This window comes from Haliotis cracherodii, unplaced genomic scaffold (assembly GCF_022045235.1).
Source record: "Haliotis cracherodii isolate W230 unplaced genomic scaffold, xgHalCrac1.p SCAF_2, whole genome shotgun sequence".
NCBI lineage: Eukaryota > Metazoa > Mollusca > Gastropoda > Lepetellida > Haliotidae > Haliotis > Haliotis cracherodii.
In genome coordinates, this window is record NW_027266275.1 from 37,950,805 (window position 1) to 37,969,242 (window position 18,438).

At 38.6% G+C, this 18,438-nt stretch overlaps 1 protein-coding gene across 1 annotated transcript in view; it reads right to left on the bottom strand.

Annotated features, from left to right (window-relative positions):
• LOC139469086 (RYamide receptor-like) overlaps positions 1–10,601 on the bottom strand; it is a 37,235-nt gene extending 26,634 nt beyond the window's left edge. Inside the window, exon 1 of the mRNA XM_071251211.1 lies at positions 9,770–10,601. Within this exon, the coding sequence (XP_071107312.1) occupies positions 9,770–10,498 (729 nt within the window). The 5' untranslated portion in view covers positions 10,499–10,601. The remainder of the gene's footprint in view (positions 1–9,769) is intronic.
• Between the last annotated feature and the right edge of the window lie 7,837 nt (positions 10,602–18,438).

The following is an 18,438-nucleotide window of genomic DNA, read 5'->3' on the forward strand; positions in this document are numbered from 1 at the left end:
GTAAATATTTAGAAAAAGATCAGAACCTTGTTGTCTTATGTAACGTGTATTTGTCTTTGCTCTGTTCACTGAAAGTGTCATTCAAAAAGTGTATTCCTCTCCGAAAAATCAAGTGACAAAAAAGTAAGTGTGTGTGTGAGTTGGGTTTAACACCGTTTAAATGGTTTTTTTTCACAGCTCGTCTGGGAACCCGAAGTGATTTATCTATCACTTTGGTGAAATCCATAGCCACGATCACGGGTATAGTGTTGACAAAAAAATGTAATCAGGGCGAACCTGGAATCGAACGAGCATAGGATTCTGTCACGTCTAAGGGATGCAACACTTACTCTTAATAGCAAGCTTTCATGCATGATACAAAAACATGTTATAGCTAAGTTGAGTGAGTAAATAACCTAGTTGGGTTTAAAGCCGTTTTGAACAAAATCTGTCCAAGTAAAAAGGAAGGTTAGTGTGTATTTTATCCTGGCCAGATGGCCCAAATCACACTTTACCATTTAGTCATATAGGGAAATCATTCACCATGTTAACAGTTTCGCATAAAAGAATACTTTATAGTATTTAACTGTTTAACAATTTAACCAAATTGGATATTAAGATTATATATTAAACAAATTCGCAAATCGATAAAGACAGACGTATTAACCTATGTCAATTTGTAACGTGGAGAGACATTTTATTGACCACGTCATAAATAATAAGAAGAATTCTTATATTGCGCTAACTTCCACGCAACAAATCATGCTCAAAACGCTGACAACATGCATACATATGTAAACAACAGTTATTCATATAATGTCCACAGCTATTTGCCCTTTATGGCAAGTGGAATCTGTTTCGGCAGAAAATTTAGGCTGGTTATTCTCTCGTATTGACATTTTATATTTATCAAACCAAAATGTTTTAAGCCTTGACTTGAAAATATCTATTGATGGGGCTGATCTGAGGACATTTGAAAGAGCAAAAGTTCGGGTACCAAGTCTCATGTGTGAGTGACCAGCTGAAGTTTGTCACCAGACCGCAAGTTCCTAGATGGCTGGTACACATGGACAAGGTCGTTGAGATAAGATGGAGCTCTTCAATTTACACATGTACACTTGTGTTATGAGGGTTAGCAACTTGAAGTCAACTCTCTTTGCAAAAGGCAACCAATGAAGGGATCGTAACTCTGGGAATATGTGTGTTCTTACAGGTGACCTTGTTAAAATCCTTGCTGCAGACCTTTGGATATTCAGGTGCCTGTTGGTGTTATTCTTTGATATTAGTGCTGCTGTGGCATTCTCTGTCAGAAGGTGACGTATGGCTCCGATGTTCCTCAAATTGTAATAGCAACTACGACATAAGTAGTTAACATGGTATGAAAACGGTTGAATGCCGTCTTTGTTCCATGAGCATTTATTTCTATTAGTTTCCGGAACGTTTTAGATGAATGTTAGATTTGATACTCGTCGGTAGTTTTTCATCAAACCGGAATCGAAGTTAGACGTTTTCAACAAAGGCTTAATAACACCTGACTTGAAGGAATATGTTACATAACCCGTATCAATACTCCTGTTGATGATTTTTGTCACTGTTGGTAATAGGACCTCCATGCAATCAAATAATAGTTTAGTTGGCATCGGGTCAAGATTTTAAAAAATTGGTTTTGAATCCAAAATAATTTTTATTACCACACTTTCAGAAAATTACAGAGACTATAAAGAGGCAAAACCTGATCTGAAAAGTTTGAAGCTTGAGAATCATCTGATCTTGGCAATCCTGTCCGTGAAATATTCACAGAATATATTGACAGAAGTGCAGAATCATAATAGGCACTAGGAAAAATAACTTTATAACTTTTTCCCATCAAACAGAAAACAACTGAGAACAATGTTAACTTTTGTAATTTCTTGGTTAAATCCAATTTTCAAGTGTATACATTCTTTTACCCGGCAGTTAATTATACTTCTCAGCGAAGGTGTTGAATGAAGCGACAAAGGTCAATTTTTTTTATTGTTTTCTTTCGACCTGAATTAATTAGACACTGATAACAGCCTTTATACAAAGTATGTCCCAAGTCCCCCGAATGTTTGGCAAATCAAGAAGTGTAATTTCTCAAACGGGAGAGGGAGGGGGGGGGGGGGGGGTTTGCAAGAAGACCTGGGTGTGGCAGTCCTGAAAAAACGACATCAAAAGACAAGATCGTCTCACTACATTAATTACACTACGCAATAGATTCAAATCTACTCCTGTTACCAATAGAGAAGCATGTGTTGGGCGGTATGACACATGACAGGCGAATTGATTTGGTCAGTGTCAATGGACATTTGACTGGCCAGCGATGCGTTGACGGAATTTGGCGTCCTGACGTTGTTTAATTTGCTAGAAATTTTAAACTGCTCAATGATAATGCCAGACCACATCCTGCCCATGTCGTCACCGACTGTGTCCGACGAGAAGACATACGGACATTGGACAGTCCCCTGACATATCCCCAATAGAGCATTCCCATATATGGGAAGTTCTCGAGGGGAGTGGGGCGGTCGGGTAGCCTAGTGGTTAAAGCGTTCGCTCGTCACGCCGAAGACCCGGGTTCGAATCCCGACATGGGTACAATGTGTGAAGCCCATTTCTGGTGTCCCCGCCGTGATATTGCTGGAATATTGCTAAAAGCGGCGTCAAACCAAACTCACTCACTCACTCGAGGGGAGGGTGATGTCAGAGATCCACCACCCGCTAACATGTCCAAGCTTGGTGTTGGTCTCAAGGCTGAAAGGTGGCAATACCAAGGGCACCCATACCCAAGTTAATCAAAAGTATACCATCAAGGTGTCATTCATGTATTGCCGAACATGGTGGACACACCAAATACAGATCTACGCGACCGAAATTAATTTTACAGACATTTCGCGTCATCACAATTCACTATCATTTCATCAGTTCCCTTATTTTAGGTCTGTAGTATATTACAGTTACACAAAGCCGACAGTTTCTGAAAAAGACTTACTTTACCGGCGTTTGCCCTTTCATAATAGTGATATTGAATTTAATCCAATTTTAGTCAGAATCATTAAGTAATTTCCGAATTCCATCTGTTATTAACCTTCTGTATTTTATTTCCACTTAGTGTGTATTGAATTTATCAGAGAATCAATTCTGTACTTGTCGACCTTCACTTTAATTATACTTGTGGATTTTCCATCTGAATCTCAACCTAGGTATCCCACATGCATGGATGAATAGTCTGTTTGTGTAAAAACTGGTGCAAAATAGTGTATCTACTTCAACTACATATGTGTATATACTGTATCAGCATACATGCATTTCGAGTTATCTGATGAATAATTTCCAAAACCCTACACTTCACATTCATATAATAGAACCTCACAATAAAGAGTCTTCGAGGAAGGTAACTTGTCCTGTGGTAAGCATTTGTGCAAAGCCTCCACATTGTTACTTATATTTTTTTCGTTTTATTTATTGACCGCTCCTGTTTAGTAAGCACATTGTGCTTCAATAAAGAAGCAAAACACACATGTATCAAAAACATCAGTGTCTGCAATTACTTAATATAGCGTCTCGCTATTTTCGCAATACACTATAGCCGAGACAAGTCTGTTGAATGAAGAGATTTACTGTTGAAGTAATAAGAGCTATAACCGACATATGTTTACAATAAAAAACATCACTATCTAAGGTAAAACGAGAATAAATACAAGTGATGTCGTGACATTTCAAGAAAGTTCATGGTTTCTTAATGTCGGTGTTAATCCACATCGTTTGGTGCAAGGCGTTGATAATATGAAATGGTACAATATTTTGTGTGTCTTTTTTTCCTGAACATTGTCTACACAGTGTGGAGGAGTAGTGGTGTTTGTCTCAAATCATTAGGAAATTATCCGACCTCGGATTTTCGAACTGGCGGCTAACCGGAACTACACATTGCAGGGGTTCGAATCTCCACTTGGTATCATTTGTGAAGCCTTTCGCAAGTTTACTTTTCTAAGCATAATTATGACTATAAAGCAAGTACAAGCTGAACTGCTTCATATTAGTATTAGAACCATTGCCGAAACGAAGTACAAAAGGATTAAATGGCCCAGTGCCACAATGACGTATAAGTAGTATTCCTATATAAGTCAGTATGTTGAACAGTATTCCAATCATATCACGGCTTGTCAGCTTGATGTGAGAGGAAAGCCCGAGGTGATGCAGGTCACAGACGTTTACCACTTTGGTGAAACCCACGAGCACGGGTATGATGCTGACAAAAACGAGAAACATAAACCGGGATTCAACTAACGATCATCGGTTTCTGGCGTGCACCTTAGACGACTGAGCCAGCCGTGCCCTGTACAAGGTGAGGTGAAGTGGGGCTTAACGTCCCTGCTTGCATCGTTTGTGACTGCTTGCACTAGCACGGACTAACACTGAGATACCATGCCGCAGTTAACAAGAATACCCCAATCAGACACATTATACTGACTCCGAACGGACAGGTTCTTGTTTTATCCCCTTTATGCCGAGCACCAGGCAAGGTAACAACAAGTACCGTTTGCATGTTTGTACGTATTTTGTTATGAGGCAGCTGAGGATCGAGCAACCACCCTGGACAGACAGAAGTTTTCCAATGTCCCGCATCCTCAACCGGACATATGTTTGTTGTTCAGCCTTAATCCAGCGATATGACGCCGTTCTGTAAATAATCGAGTCTGGACCAGACGAACCAGTGATTTATATTATAAATATAAAACGCAAAGCCAAAAAATAAGCAGTCTCGATTATTTGCCGATACAGATTCCATAGTGCATAAAAGGCAAACCAGCTTACAGCTGGGGACCTATTCTACAGCGTCGTACCAGAAAGCAAAACAGTCGGTGCATTTCAAATCTTGTCTTGTAGTTCATGATCGTCGAGGTAAAGAAAATGCATGAGGTATTTTGTGCATACTGTATCATCATGGTTGGCTTCAGAAACGCACTCACAGAATATTACGCATTTGTATTATGCACCGTAAAGTAGATAGAAAACTCGTTAGTATAAGTAGGCAATTTTCATAAGCATTATGCGAAGTTGATGACCCATCATCGCCATAGATCTGTGTATGGGAACAGATGTTTTAATTGACTTAACCACGTGCATTATCCATATATCCGAAGTTGTGCGAAATTATGCTGTAATTTCTTCTTGTAGAATAGCACTTGAGCCCTCTAAAGCTTAGGCATGCCAACGTCTTTGTCTGTGCATAAGGAATGGTTCTGTGTGGAGGGGGAAAGTAATCTTGATGGGTTTTTGCAGGATTTACACGACTGTGGGTCTATAACTAGCCATTTCCAAGTATTTTCATTTGGAGTCGTTGAAAAAAGCGATAAGGTAGTTACGTTCGAAAAGGCATGGCATTTTCTCATGAATAATAAACAATTTTCTTAAATTACTTTCCTCTGAGTGAAACGTAAAAACTAAATTCACAAAAAAACAATAGTGTAGCCAAGGCTTCACCATTATGCCATAGGCACTTAGAGATTGTTATCCTGGACATCAAATGAACCTAGGTGTCTTCCCATAATAAAGCTATCAGTGAGCAGCTTTGGTATGAAGCTTAATTTCCTAGCTGCCATCCCTTGAGCATTCAAGGTTTGTCCCATGCTCGTCGTAAAAGGTGTACAAAATGAAAATCGGATGGTCAACACAACTGCCTGTGTTCAATCTGTGTTTGGGTATACGCGAGATAAATTAATTTGTGCGTCATGATGTCACTGCTGTGTCACGGTGCCCCGGCGACATTGGTAAACTTCTGCATAATCAGACATTATCTTGTCTTATCTGTATTCTTTGGACAAGCGGTTTATGCCGCATTGAATCCGAGAGCTTAGTGTGTTTAAATGCCGGGCGAAAGGAAGGCTACACTTGAAAATTGGACTTGACCAAAACAATTACTAGGCGGAAAACAGTCGCCGAAACACTGAAAACATAACGTCCAAAACACACCTATGATACATCACCATTGAATAGCAATTTCTTGTTTGCTTCATTTTTAGCCACCATCAAACATTGGTGTATACTTTCGCTTGCCCGGCTGTTCGGAACATACGTTGCTGAGTTTACCACTTTTGTGAAAATCACGAGCGTGGGTTCAGTGGTGGCGAACCAATTTTCATAATCACGGTCACAACCAGTGACCCGCCAACAGTCTCGAACGGTGCGACGTTGGTAGCGACGTGATTGGTCATGGGAACTGTTCAGCGACGAGAGCAGGTTCAACTTGTTCCATCCTGGTGTTCCGATGCGAATGTATCTATGGAGAAGTGAACGATTGGGCCTATGGCGTCAGGGTGTGGAAAGGAAGACACGTCTTGTTAATATCCATGGACATTTGTACGCCAAACGTTATACGATGTCATTCTGCAGGCAGTTGTCCTTCCCTTTCTCAGGAGGCAGGCAGGCCCTACACTGTTCGAATAATCCAAGACTTTCTCAATATCAGTAACGTACATGTCTTGCCCTTAGGGACCGTCCATTTGATATTGGTGTACGACACGCAATGGTTACTTTGGAGCAATTCAATCCCAGGTCCCAGTAAGGGGTTATATATAAAAATATCTACAATTACACAAAATGGTGTGAATATTGTAAAGACATCGTCTAAATTTAGGGTATTGTCAGACTGACATCAATTTTCGTATCATGCGATATCTTAATTAGTTGTCATCATGCTAATGTATGTTATGCCATGCCAATTCCCATGTTAATCTATGTTCTCCCCAATTCCCTGTAATGAAGCATCTGGCACTGAAAATGAAACCTGAGTTAGCATCTGAATTTGATTGACTGATTGTCGTCGGAAACAATTTTTTGAAACCTAGCAATATCTCTGGGTATAGATTTACAAATGTAACAGATCTCTAATGTATAAGGGTTTAAATGGTTTTGAGGAGTACGTATTACCTGTCAAAATGCAATTAACTGTAATAAAAATAGCAGCAGTAACTTCTAAATCTAAACATTGTTTACCTGATTAAATACATATGTCGTAGGGTCATATATATATATTCGTATTTCCGTCACAAAACGTATTCTGACATCATTGATTTGTCTGGACAGCAGTACACGAGTAGAGTAGACAGCAGTACTTTCGGGTTCATATAATTTTCTTTTCCATGCCAAATCAAATAACACAAATCCCAATCCAGCACGGTTGCGTACATAAAAGAATAAATGACTGCACACATTAAAGGACCACGAAATTAAAGCAAAATAAATTCCATAACCATAAGGAGAATCTGCTAAAAGCAAAGTCCTTTGTACGATTCTGACTAAATCATAATGTTTATGAATCACTGTCAGTTTCTGATAATTCCTGGCATTCGCGAAATGGTGAGTGTATACCCTACCATCGGTGGCACCCATCATTATGCACATGCAAAGGCAAGCCAAGTGTGTTCACCCTAACAAACATGGGAACATTTTCATGATATAAACCCAAAGAGGGAATTGCATTGGACATACATGTAATATTTTAACTGGTGTATTAAATTTGGAAATGGCCTCCCCATGTCAACCATGAAACGTTTTGAAAACTTTTCTGAGGCTTTGAATTTTGTAACCCTGCTCGAACATCTTTTGAGCAAGATGTGTATGAAGCTCTTTGAAATCTTCGAAAAAAGAGCATGCTCCCTTGTTCTTACAAGTTGGAAAATGTAGACACCAAAGGCTGGAGCTGCTGGAATATTGCTCGACTTAAACGGAAAGTTGACTATTGGAAAGTTGAACTCATCCGTCTTGTCGCACACTATTGTGGATACTTTATTGCCACTCTGAATCTTTATGCACACATCTAAATATGAAACAGATGAGGCCGTTTGACTTGTCTCTTTTATCTCTAGTTCAGGAGGGTAAATCCTTTGAAGGGACTTAGCTCTTTGACAATATTCAACGATATCAGATCATCGATATATTTGCAACTTCTTTGTTAAATTCCCCGTTTATATTTTGAAAATCCGAGAGACAAAACAAGTTTACATATTTTTTATATTAAATTACACCCCTTTTTGATTAGATTACATCACTCGTAGAAAAATATAATTAACAGCAAGCAAACATTAAGGACTTAAAGCATTGGCGACCAAAAAATGCATATACACATGTAGTTGTGGTAAAAGACACGATGACACACATTGAAATAAAACACTATAACCGTTTTCGTACATTATAAAAAGAAACGAGTACCCACACGTTATAAAAGCAAACCCATTGAAGACAATCAAACATACTGAAAGTAAAAATAGATTATACATAATATAAAACAAACAGCAAAACAAAGTAAGCATCTTCAAGACCAAACTGATATGACACACTGAACATTCAACGATTGATTTAAAATGTCTAATTATTTCGAAGTATGTTAAATTTCACACGTCTTATTAAGACGTGATGCGGTCATGTAATGGAGTTAATATGAATTAATTAGTACGATTTTGGAGGAATTCATTTTAAATATGCATATTTATTTCCGTTACAGCATACCTCACAGCTAGAAGTTTAGCATACGTTTTGTAAAAATAAGTCAACTTATGGCATTCTACGATGAAACGTGATGTGAGCATCCATCATCAATTATCTATTTGTGAAAAGGTGACCTACCACGAGAAAACCTGCAGACCAAATTCATCAGCCACAAAAGAATTTGTTGGTCAATATGTCAGAAGAGGCAACTGTATAATACCTCATTGATCGCTGACATATGCATTTTCACAAATTAGTCATCATTCATAATATGTCAATATCTCGCCAAAGTGTCACCCGAGCCTTTTATTTTCACATCAGGGTGATTTATTTCATTTTAAAGCATGACAGAAGCAAAATCAGTTCGGAGAAAGGAAAGTATTATTTTCATGACTATTGATCTGATGTTCGTTCCGTGCGCGTCAAAGTCTATCGAGAAGCAATCATACAATTGTCAGACTTAAGGTTCTGGAACGTGGATATAGAAGGAGAGAGAAATTGATCTTTACACACCAGAAAGCCATGTTGGTGCCTGTGTTAACACGCTGATTGAAATAACAATGATATGAAGGCAAGTTCATTAGAATGAGGTCTATATGTTGGGCGTGGTTTTATACAATACCACCAACGGTGAGAACATGGGACATTAATTTAATTAAATCTTTGCTAGTTAACGATTTATTGATAATCCCTGCTTTCAAATGAGGATAATTGCAATAAGATAACTTTTCTTAGTGTATGTTTCCATGCCAACAGGTAGAAATGTGTTTTAATGAGATAAGCTATAATTATTTTATTTACCAATCGGAATATAAATGGTTTTGAATCTATACATTCATCAATAACTAAGGCTATATGAATCACTTAAATTTCAAATGTGAATTGAATTTAGATAAACCTTTTCGATATTATTCTACGATTTATATTCAGCATCATAAACAAAACACCAGAGTTGTATCAAGGCGGTGACACCAGAAACGGGCTTCATACATGGTACCCATGTCGGGAATCGAACCCGGGTCTTCGGCGTGACAAGCGAACGCATTAACCACTAGGCTACCCGACCCCTAGGGTGAGATAAGTATAACGGCGCTTTGGACATTATTTCAGGGCGTGTCAGCTAAAAGTGGAATGAAAACGCAGAGTGACGCAGGTAAAACCGAGGATCATAATCAGGGAGAACCCGCGGGCATTGGAGCCTTTCACTGTTAAAGGACACGACACTGCACAGAGGGAGAATTGTCCTGACTTCTACGACCATCCCACCAAACACAAGACGATAGCTTACCTTCTTCCTAGGGTCCTGCAGCCCTTCCCTTGACTCGAGAGCCGGGATGTCCTTGAGCCATACCACGTGGACGATCCTGATATACGTGTAAAGAAGAACAAGAAGAGGGACAAAGTATTGCAGTACCATGATGGTGAGTGTATAGGAGAATCTCTGAGTGTCGGACCATTCCTCCCTACATAGGTACAGAGTCTGGTTGGAGTCATTACTGGTACTGGCCACAACATGGGATGTCACTGCCGTGGGCAACGGCGTCAGAAATGCCAGAACCCAGCACACTACGATAACGTACAAGCAGTTCCGCTTTCCAAGCCGCGGTCTGAAGGGGTACATTATTGCAATATACCGCTCCATGCTCATGGATAAAAGAGTATAAGCGTTTTGAAATACTACCACAGCTTGAAGATACGTCACAAGTGGACAAAAGGCATATCCGAAAGGCCAATGGTCCAAAAGAACATTTGCCACAAACGTGAATGGGATGCACACCAGTGCCATGAGCATGTCACTGACAGCCAGGCTGGCTATAAAGAAATTGGTAACAGTCCTCATACGTCGTAAAACAAAAACGAGGTAACACACAGCTGTGTTTCCAACGACGGCGGTAACACACACCACACTGTACAGACAGATAAGGGTGGCTCGAGCACCGGTTTCCAATCCAGCAACAACTTCGTTAGAAACATTACCATTCATTCTCAAAGATCCATTTCCTAAGTTTTCCTCCATTTTCGAACCTGAAATCCTCACATTGTTAAAGTTAGAAACTCTTTACGATAAGCCTTGCCTCTGCTCTATTACCTACAAAAATGTGGAATGCAAATGAAGCGGAATACGGATCCGGCGGTTACATATCAGTGACGGAGGCCGTTGTGCTACTTGTCGGCATGAGACTTAGCGTTCACTGGTGTCAATCAATATCAGCCTGTGTATTGTATCCAAATGAGCAGAGGCTCGTGTAGGCTGACTGAAGGATAAGGAGTCTCTCCTTAAGGTAATGTTAATTAAGTGAATGGGATGGGTTCATGTATGTAGTCCCACCTGGTGTGTATGCTTACGTACCATTTAATATTAGCCGTTTGAGAGTGCAGTGTCATATAGGTTATGTTAATATTGATTACTGATGTTAAATGACAGACACGTTGGACCGTTTACCATTTATCATTTTCCTGTGCAGTTGCCAGTACGCCGAATCCGGTCAGTCATCGCGTACGTGATGACTGCATACTGGTTGTTACCCTGGACAATGTACATAAGAATTGTACAATGTCTGAAATGTTATTTATTTTTTTTATTTTTTTTATCATTTATAATTCAAACCTTAAGAAATATAGAAAAGAAAACAACGTCATTATCGGGATACCGAGTCAACGTAATGCAGTGATTTTCCAAGTGGTTTCTTATAATTATTGAAATGGTTTTGTTGTTGTTATTACAAATGTATACACCAGGAATAGATAAGTTATTTTATCAGTTCACGACACACAGTTCATCTCCGACACTGCCACCTAACTGGAACATTAAACAAAGTTAATTCAAAGGTTGTTGACATGACTAGTGTAGACTTACCTCCCGCCCTTTGCTTTACATCTGGCAAGGCACTTGTCCGTTCAATTATTCAATTTGAAGCCTCTGAGTCGTTTCTCTGTAGCTAATCATGAAGGGACAGTGCACTGGTAGCAATCACTTCAGCATCTCCCTCAACATCTTCGGATCAATTCAGGAAACCGACACTCAGACACAACAGATCACAAGAGAATTTCTTCATGTCTGTTTTAGATCTAGTTTTGTCAGCTAATTCATGGGCTTTGTAGTTTAACATTTAAAGAATGCAAATGGAGTAGGCTTTCGCATAACGATTATTAATGCGTCCTTCTGGGTCGAGCATCATACTTCAGCCAAGAGAGAATTCGTATATTACAACGGCATTTAATTTACTGGAATGTAGTATGCACGTGAGTATTGCTTAGCGTAGCAGTGCTAATTTTAGCTAGGTAGGGGATCTTCTTGTTTTAAACTCTTGAAGATGATATAACATCAATATTGTGGTTATCAATATGTGTGCATTGCCAGGTTCTCCAAAACCGTATGATATAAATCAGCATTGTAGAATGAATGGAATGGTGTGTGTGTGTGTGGGGGGGGGGGGGGGTCAGCGTACTCTAGACGTAGAGAGAGTTTATTTCTGTGCAATCTGTGGTGTGCTGCTATTGTATTGATTGAAAAACGATGTTAAATGGGATTGGATCATGAAAATCTTTAACTTTTCTTAGCGTATGAATATTTTTCTTGATCACTATTTTTTTTTCAAATCCAAAACTTGAAAGAAAATGGGCGTGGTGAAATGATTACTGCATTAATTACATTTAATTTAACACTTTGTGTCATGATATCGAAGCATTCCACTGTGACATCATATAAAATTCCAGAGTAGCATTATGCCTGTCTCACTACTGTGAGAGTTCACGTAGAGAGAGAGTGGAAAATTATTGATTAACTTTGTATTTTACAATGTCGGTAAACAGTATGTGGTTTTTTCTGGTGTTATGGAGTATACGCTACATGGAAATTTCATTTGAAACCAACGTTACTCTCCAAAATGAGATACTTTTTAGATACGTTCCTATATAATACGGGGCGGTCGGGTAGCCTGGTGGTTAAAGCGTACGCTCGTCACGCCAAAGACCCGGGTTCGATTCCCGACATGGGTACAATGTGTGAAGCCCATTTCTGGTGTCCCCCGCCGTGATATTGCTGGAATATTGCTAAAAGCGGCGTAAAACCATACTCACTCACTCACTTCTATATAATACATGTACAATGTGTCAAATAAACAATGTTATGAAATCATGTCAGATATTTTTAAACCATTTTCCGCAAATGTTGGTAACAACAAAGTTTTTCTGTCATCAAATGTCAGAACTATTTATGAAATGCGGACATAGGAACGGTGACACAGGGTGAGGTGAGGTGAAAAGGGGTTTAACGTCGCGTCCGAATGTATTGCACGTGTATGCACGTGTGTGTGTGTATGTGTTTTTGCTCGTGTGTGTGGCTGCTGGTACTAGTCCTGACTAATTGCGATTTTATAGTGCTAGCCCACAGAGATTACATGCCGCAGTTTAACATAAATATCTCACTCAGACACAGTGACTCCGAGACGACCAGTACTTGTTTTAGCCCATTAATGCCGAGCGCCAGACAGGGTAACAACAAGTAACGTCTTTTCACGTGTTTTGGTGTGATTTCAGCCAGGGACTGAACCCCAAACCTTCCACTCTCCTGCTCTATTTCTCGAGGGAAGGCTCTCTGAACGACCACAGCAATCGAGTTTAGTGACCGACCATTTGATGCTGTGTTGGGGAGCCTGGAATATTGTATAGAGATATTTTATGCACAACCAGATACTTTGTTTAATGTAACTATGAGCCTGAAAATTCTTTTTAAGAAAACACCTTGTAACAATATAACTTTTGTGGCTGACAAATTATTTCCTTTTTTTCAACAGTCTGAAGCCTAATTAGATTCTTGGGCAGTGTTATTTTTGTTATTTTTTATATTTTTTTCTTTATTTTATTTTATTTTATTTATTTATTTTTTTTTTTTTTGGGGGGGGGGGGGGGATTATGCAATACATTAAATGAGTCTGTCCGACACATTATCAGTGGATTCACAGCTTTGGCACAGTATCTTAAGCGACATGATGGAGTTACTCGATCCTTTTTATTACCGTCTTCGCCATGCTAGTGCTTTTGAAACAGGGGTCCATCCATGGTACGACCCATGTTGCGACGTAAATTGTAATAAAAAGGTAAATTGTAATACTTGCAGCAAATTGTAATAATTTTGACGTAAATTGTAATAACAACGTAAATTGTAATAAAAATTGACGTTAATTGTAATACGCAAATTGTAACAAAAATTGACGTAAATTGTCATAATCTCAACTTGCGGTAAAATGTAATAACCTTTTACGTAAATTGTAATAACCTTATAAGTTTAGTGTCAAAGAATGACATGTCATCCATTTGCTAGTTTAGTTTAGTTTAAACATATTTTATTCACAGAACAAAATGAGAATTGTATTGGGGACAAGTTCTTGCAACTAAGTAAACCCCTCTCCGCATAAAATATGTACAGTAGTCTGTCTGCAAGCTGATTTATACATGTTCATATAGTGGCATTACATAATATCAATTTATTATTATTCAAGTTTCAATTTTTTTAACGTTGCTCGGAGGATGTAAAGCAAATAATGACAATGTCCTGGGCGATGTACATGTAGGTATGTGAACCCGCAAGGACTACCTTTATCAATTATTTTACGTGCAGCTGGTGTCATGTCTGTATTGTTAGTATGATACCAGTGCTATATGAGTAAATTGTCTACATTGTCTTCAAATTGTTTTGTTTTGTTGTATGTTGTACACTTAATAAATTGGACTGTTACAATCAATGCCCAATAGGTAATAGCCAGAAGATTAGTGGTGCAGTGGACCATAAGCTTTGTTGTTTTAAGCTGTAGAAGTTTTGGCATGTAGAAGTAGAGGACACCTCTTGTACACATCGATATTTATGACTGAAAGATCCATCCTCGGGTTAAAATGACGGATTACATTAGGTACGTCAATTCGACAAATAGGTTAATTGATTTATCATCCAATAGTAGCTTAGCTAGGAGTCCATTGCAATAACATTGAGTTACTAGCTACCGAAGAGAGCTCTGTGCAACCGGACCCTGAAATTATGTCGATTTGCATTGGAGGTTTACTTAATTTGATAAGGAGCACATGACCGATTCCTTGAAACAAACGAGACAATTAAATCGTATTTATACATTAATATTGACGAAGAATTATTGCATGTAGACATACAACGTATGTTACAGAAGGATGAGAGTGATGTCCCTTTTACACGCGTTCTTTAAGGTCATTAAAAGAATGTCCTGTTTCTCACCCTTTGTTAACAACAATATGGGTAAGGCGATGGGTTTTATTATTTTATTTTCTACATAATAATTTTTCGAAAGATTACTCAAAAACAATTTAGCATTTGATAAAGTTGCTGATTTTTGTGTTCATTGCTCACATGTATTTTCCTCATGTTAACATTGGAACATATCCCATGTTGTATGAACTCTTCACAGAAGATATTATAATACATTAACCTGGCTCAAGTAATCTTTAGAAAGAAAAGTTTGAAAACTGAGAGTGCCCAAAATTGATTTTGGTTGTGAATAGGGGGTTGAAAAATAAAGAAAATGTAGTGACAGGCGGTGATGAGAAACAAGGATTTTTTTACATGGCCTAAGCTGGAAATTTTACGGCGATTCAACATAATATTATTTGTGTAAATTAACAGCTCAAGGGAATACATGAAAAATATTGATTAATATTGATAATAATCAGAAAGAAAAGCATTTTGCACTGGTGAACACATAAAAGCAAACATTCGACTGACTTGACATGTCCCCAACAAGTAACGGATTAAGTAAAGATGTATATATCAAAGTTCACTATTCATGGTCCCTTTACATATGAATAGTTGTATAAGGATTACTGTTCACAAATATAATAACTGTGTGTGTCAAACATGCATGTTTTCTCACTGCATGACAAAAGTCTCCCGAGCTTTATTCGTTCGAATATAGCTCGATATATATATATATATATATATATATATATATATATATATATATAAATATTATTTTTAATATATATATTTTTATATATATATATACATACACATATATATAACTTAACAGTTTTGTACGTTTGTCGTCATACACAGTATTTCTAGAATTGTACATGTGAAAGGCTCAACTGACAAAGATCATTTCTAGTCAATTGGCGTATTGGACACTACGGTAGTAAGGTTATTACAATTTACGTAAGAATGTATTACATTTTACCGCAAGTAGAGATTATTACAATTTACGTCAATTTTCATTACAATTTGCGTATTACAATTTACGTCAAATATTATTACAATTTACGTTGTTATTACAATTTACGTCAAAATTATTACAATTTGCTGCAAGTATTACAATTTACCTTTTTATTACAATTTACGTCGTAACAACCCAGAATATGTAGAGGGCGTCATGGAAAATGATAAATGCAAAAATCTTTGGAATAGGCCCGTATACAGCCTCAGACCTATCCAGGCCAAAAACCTGATCTTGCCCTTTTTGATAAATCCAATGAAATCATTTTGTCATTGAAAGTTCCTAGCCAGCGCTTCCTCGGAGAAGTCCAATTGGCTGCTTGGGCTACGCGTAGATGGGGCAAGGGCCCTGAGCTGATGATGAGCCTAACAGCCTGACTGTGCCAGGATCACTCAAACCTTCTTTAGTGCATTTATTTATTTTAATCTGTAAATAAACGTAATTTGGTAATAGTTGTATGATAATAATGAACGACGTGGGGACATATCACAAGCGGTAGTGAAGTATGACAGTAGATGCTATGACCGATTTTGAGGGACGACAGGGGTAAAATGGGAAGTTTCAAATTTCACGTTTTTGGATCAGTAGTGCGTACTACCGCCACGATCTGTCAAACATTCATTCACTCGACGAGGGATACTGCGTGTGAGTCGCCAAATGGCGATTTGAGGGAGTCAGTCCCACGCTTCTTGCCGCGCCTGGCCAAGTTCAGCCAACGTGACAACGTGGTCGGCGGCCTATGTCGTTGACGCACACCACTTCTCTCCATCCTGTCCCAGAAGAGTTCAATGGGTGAAAGATCTAGGCTTATTGCTGGTCATGGCATTCTATGGATGTTGTGCAGCCGGAGGTGAGCGTTCATGCAACAAGCGCTGTTGCACGTGCATGTCATGTCGGTGTGTTCCACCGCCAGCCTCTCACGTGGTTGTGTTTTTGCGATTTTTCAACAAATATCCGCAGTACCTCGTTCTTTCCACACAAATCAATCCCGAAACATTCAGCAATGACCAATTCATTTCGGTATTAATTTTGTATTGATGTCGGAAAATATCTGTCAGATATATACGTTTTTACTACTTTTGCGTTTCTTTTTTTTGCAGAGTATATATATTTTTCAAAAATGACTGTCGTGTTATACGAACTTTATGCGGCGGTATCTAGTTGTAGTAATTATAGAATAATATACAACATCCATGCTTCTGGTGCCGGAGGTGACACGAAGGTAACGGAATAAAAAAGCCGAGTGAACCCAAGGGATGTTATTTTGTAACAATACCAATTAGCCCTAAATAAATCTAGAATGTTTTCGGTGGGGCTTACTTACGACAGACGGTATTGCATACATATCAATCATTCGCTATTTGCCAGATAACAATCCCTTAGAGAGGATATTAAGTGCATGTCGTGTTTTGCCTGTATTCATCCCTCTGACCTGAGGCTGGAAAGTTCCAGTAAGTAATATACCCTCACCCACGTATATAATAAGCTATCGATTGCCTGGTTATTACATGAGCGTCGTAAATAAGGAAAGATGTCACTTGAAATTGTACCAATTTGTGTAAGGAAGGGATTGGTGTGTACATAATGTGGATGTTTACCACCAAGATGTTTATGAAAACAGCATTGAAGGGATATATGAGGGGTATGTTTTGGTTTCATCAAGTATGCTAGATTACTAATTGTAGGGAAATAATAAATGAAAAAATTAAATATTTATCTTGTAATTTGTGGATCGACAAAATGCATGTAGATTATGACCAGGGGTTTGTTCATATCGAAATAACCCGTCATAGAATTGTGACAGTTGTCTATGTTATTGCAATTCATTGCGCATGGTTGCGAACATCAGTTGTGCCGGGATCCGCTGATTGTGGGTTTGAATCCAAACTCGCCCGAATAATGAATTTTGGTTTGTTTCCGCCATTCCGTGCTCCTCCTTTTTTTAAAAATTGTAAACATCTGAGACTTGTGTCAGGATGTGCTGTTCTCCCACATCGAGCTAACATGCGGTGCTATAATTGGCACTCTGTTCAAAGGGAGTTAGAGTCTACACCCTTTAATATACTCACTTAAGATGGGAAGCATAACGTAGTGGGATGAGGATTGTTGGTCCGCCTACTGGTCAAGTCGTTCGCTCATCAACCTAAAGAACCGGGTTCGATTCCCAACATTGTTAAAATGAAAGAAGCCCTCACACACTAATGTAAGAATGTAAAACAAATGTTCAGCTTTAATCTTATGACAATAAATCAAATCGACTCTATGACATTTACACTTTTATACTATTCGTGTCCTAATAATGTCAATGGTTTTTAGCGATATCCCAGCTATATGACGGCGGTCTCTAAATAATGGACCAGAGGCCAGAGAAGCCAGTGATTGACATCATGAGCACCAATCTACGCAATTGGGATACGATGACATGCATCAACCAAGTCAGCGATCCTGATCACCCGATTCCGTTTTTCGCTTAGTTTACGTCAAGTATGGGTTCCTGGAGACATATTCTAACGCGGATCTTCACGGGTTTCTACGTCAGTGCAGGCACCCATCTTGGAGTCAGTTTGGCTGAGTGCACAGCATAATCTATATCCTCGAAACAAACCAGGAATTCCATCAATCGGTGCTTTGATCTATCGCTTAGGTCAAACTTCCCAGATCACCAATCTACTATTGTGCATTGTATCAATACAATCGTTGATAACGTTTGACAATCCGTATA